General features: G+C 38.1%; 1 gene segment (V, D, J or C); it reads left to right on the top strand.

Annotated features, from left to right (window-relative positions):
* LOC108636887 lies at positions 2,963 to 3,590 on the top strand. The segment is given in 2 exon segments: positions 2,963 to 3,067; positions 3,277 to 3,590. Coding segments are annotated over 2 exon segments (363 nt in total).

The following is a 3,832-nucleotide window of genomic DNA, read 5'->3' as shown; positions in this document are numbered from 1 at the left end:
GTCAAACGTTGAAGAGGAATTAGCATGAATTATACACAGTTTCTTGCAGACAATAGAAAGAAAATAATTCTTCACTCATTTTATGAGGCTAATATTACCCTGATGCCAAAATCAGACAAAGACCATAAAGAACTGAAAACTACAGGGAAATATCTTTTATCTAGAAGATAGACACAAATTTCTGAAAATATTTTATCAAGTAAAATTCATTGATATGTAAAATGAGTAATATACCAAGCACAAATGTAATTTCTTTCAAGGGTACAAAACACTTTAATATTGAAAATCAATGGATAGAATTCACATTAGCAGGGTAGAAAAGAAGAATCATATTATCATATTAATCTAGTCAAAGAAAAAGGATTTGCAAAAATTCAGTAATCAATTATGATGAAAACTCTGAGAATCACAAGAATAGTGGGGAATTTCCTCAATAGCTAATGGTATTCTTAATAGTAAAAGACTATAATTTTCTCTAAAAAAGAAAAAAAAGCCAGAGTGTCCATTCTTGTCCCTCTTTCAGTACAGTGCTAGATGTTGGAGCAAGTGCAATAAAGAAAGTAGATGTAACGATCTTATAGAGTTGAAAGAAGAAGTGAAACTGCCACTATTTGCTGGTAAGATGATTATCAATATAGGAAATACAAAGAATATGCCCCTAAATTTATATTAGGGAAATCCAAATTAAAACCACAAAGAGATACCACTTTACATATATCATAAGGGCTAGAATTAAAAATACTGACAATACCAAGTTCTGGCAAGGATGCAGAGAAGTTGGATCACTCATGCATTGCTGATGGGTGAATGGCCCAGTCATTCTAGAAAACAGTCCAAGAATTTCAAATACACTTAAATATTCACTTGCTGAATTCTTAATACTGGAAATCAACCAGTGATCTTCACTGAATGAACAGATAAATATCCTGTAGTACATTCGCACAATGAAATATTATTTATACATCTTTCTCAACTTCAAGAGGGTTATTTTGCAACAAATCATTTTAAGTTAAAACAATAGGAGGTAAAAAGTTCATTTAATATGGAAAGGAAATCTAAAAAAGAGTAGAGATAAATATATACATGCAAAACTCATTCACTTTGCTGCACTGCAGGAACTAACATTTTACTCCAATAAAAATCAATTAAAATTAAAAAAAGAAAATCCATCTAATATATTTAACCTAGCTTCCCTTAAATGTGACCAATACTTGCATTAGCCTACAGTGGGGGGAAAAATCATCTCACAGTCTATTTTACACTAAAATAATGAAAATCTTAAGCTATGCATAAATACTGTCCTGAAAGTGAAAATCAGGATGGTTATATGGGTATGAAATGGCTGTAAATGTGTTAGTTGTTTCCACTCATGATTTTGAGGCTGGCCAGGAGCTCAGCTCATTCTTGCTGCCCAGAATCACCAGGAAACATAATACTACATGTTGCTAGCCTAGGAAAAGATAAAATTTCAATATTCCAAGTATGGTTTCTACTGAAAGCATATCACTCTCTCACTACTGTAAAGTCAAAAATTCTAAATTGAATTATCACAAGTTGGGGACAGTCTGTAGTGATTAAAAGGAACAGACTATTGATATATGCAGTAGTCCAGATGGGTCTCATGATGTTATGCTGAGTAAAAACATCAATCTCAGAGGCTAAATGGTATATGATTACTCTTATCAGATTTTATGACTGTATATGTAGTGTGATTCTACTTTTACAACATTCTCAACAGGACAAAATATAAAGATGAAAGGAGATCAGTAGTGACCTGGATTGTAAAGAATTGCAGGCCTCGGGAGGGTGTAAAAAGAGGGTTTCTTTAGAGAGATGAAACAACTCTGTCATGATTTTAATGGTGGTAACAAGAGCCTGCAGCCATGAAATTAAAAGATGCTTACTTCTTGAAAGAAAAGTTATGACCAACCTAGATAGCATATTCAAAAGCAGAGACATTACTTTGCCAACTAAGGTCCGTCTAGTCAAGGCTATGGTTTTTCCTGTGGTCATGTATGGATGTGAGAGTTGGACTGTGAAGAAGGCTGAGCACTGAAGAATTGATGCTTTTGAACTATGGTGTTGGAGAAGACTCTTGAGAGTCCCTTGGACTGCAAGGAGATCCAACCAGTCCATTCTGATGGAGATCAGTCCTGGGTGTTCTTTGGAAGGAATGATGCTAAAGCTGAAACTCCAGTACTTTGGCCACCTCATGCGAAAAGTTGACTCATTGGAAAAGACTCTGATGCTGGGAGGGATTGAGGGCAGGAGGAGAAGGGGACGACAGAGGATGAGATGGCTGGATGGCATCACTGACTCGATGGACGCGAGTCTGAGTGAACTCCGGGAGTTGGTGAGGGACCGGGAGGCCTGGCGTGCTGCGATTCATGGGTTCGCAAAGAGTCTGAAACGAATGAGTGACGGAACTGAACTGAACTGAATTTCATTTATTGAAAAACCGAAATAGAGCCATAGAACTCAAAGACAAAGGGATACAATAATTATTTTGAATAAAATTTCCGTTCACCAAGGAGCCTAAGATCTGCAAGTTTTCTTAAAGAGTCATTAGATTCTGGATGGAGAAAAGTAAGTATAGGCTAAATAAATGACCAGTTATTAGATAACAGAACATTTCATAGGCTATAGTAAATTATATTTTAAATCAGCTGGAAAAACCATTTTGCTGAATAATTATTGATGTATGTCAACTTGCTTAATATTCAGTTCCCCTGAGCTCAAATTTTAATACTGATGCTTTTTCCATGCCTTCTTTCAGGATCTGCCTAGTTTAATGACCAGGGAAAGACAAGCAGACAAAGTAAAGGTTTGTGGTGAGCCAGACTTTTTCCCGTGTGTGCACAGACCACGTGGTCTATGAACGTGACAACCCCCACTTCCTGTTCTGGGGAGTCACAGAGGTTCCGGGTGGTATGTATATGTGCTGCCAGGCACTCAAAGACACTGAACTCTCAGCTTGAGTCAGAACTGAGCACATTTGTTCAGGGAAATCCGTGCCTCATGCCGCTCTCCAGCCTGCTCTGGGTGCTCCTGGCCTTCACCTTCTCTGGTAGGGAGGCTTTCGAATGTGGGTGCACGTGTTCAGGGTGAAAGGCCTGCACACAGGCACGCGGAGCTTCACAGGGACGTGGGGAGGAAAGGAGGACTGGAGAAAAGCAAGCATCTTAGGATTTAATTTTTTGTCTTTGAGTCCTAAATAACTCCTACACTATTTTATTCACTGCTTCATCTTTGTTTTCTAATTTTTTTTCCCCACAGCATCTTGTGTGGCCCAGAAAGTTACTCAAAACCAGCCAGATATATCCGGCCAAGTGGGGCAATCAGTCACCCTGAATTGTCGGTATGAAACAAGCTGGACCTATTACTACCTTGTTTGGTACAAGCAACTTCCCAGTGGACAGATGACTTACCTTATTCAACAATATTCAGAAAACAGCAATGCAAGGAATGGCCGCTACTCTGTAAACTTCCAGAAAGCAGATAAATCCATCAGCCTCATCATTTCATCCTTACAGCTGGAAGATTCTGCAAAGTACTTCTGTGCTTTCCATGACTCACAGTGCTTGAAGTAATAGGAAAAGCTGTACAAAAACCCAGAACTTGATAAGAGAGAGCTCCCCTGCTGTAGGATCCCAGCGGAAATGCACACAGACCCCAGACAAGAAATGATAGTCCTGTGGTTGTTTAAGTTGTGGTCTGGATCAGAAGATTTAATTCTAGATAAAGGCTCCTTCTATGTCATTGGAAACAGGTGTCCAGAGTAACTTTCTACTAATACATTCTCCTCTTGAATTTTTTTCTCCATGTAATATAC

This window comes from Capra hircus, chromosome 10 (genome assembly GCF_001704415.2).
Source record: "Capra hircus breed San Clemente chromosome 10, ASM170441v1, whole genome shotgun sequence".
In the NCBI taxonomy this organism is placed as follows: Eukaryota; Metazoa; Chordata; class Mammalia; order Artiodactyla; family Bovidae; genus Capra; species Capra hircus.
Note: the sequence above shows the minus strand (reverse complement) of the source record. Positions and strands in the feature narration are given on the sequence as shown.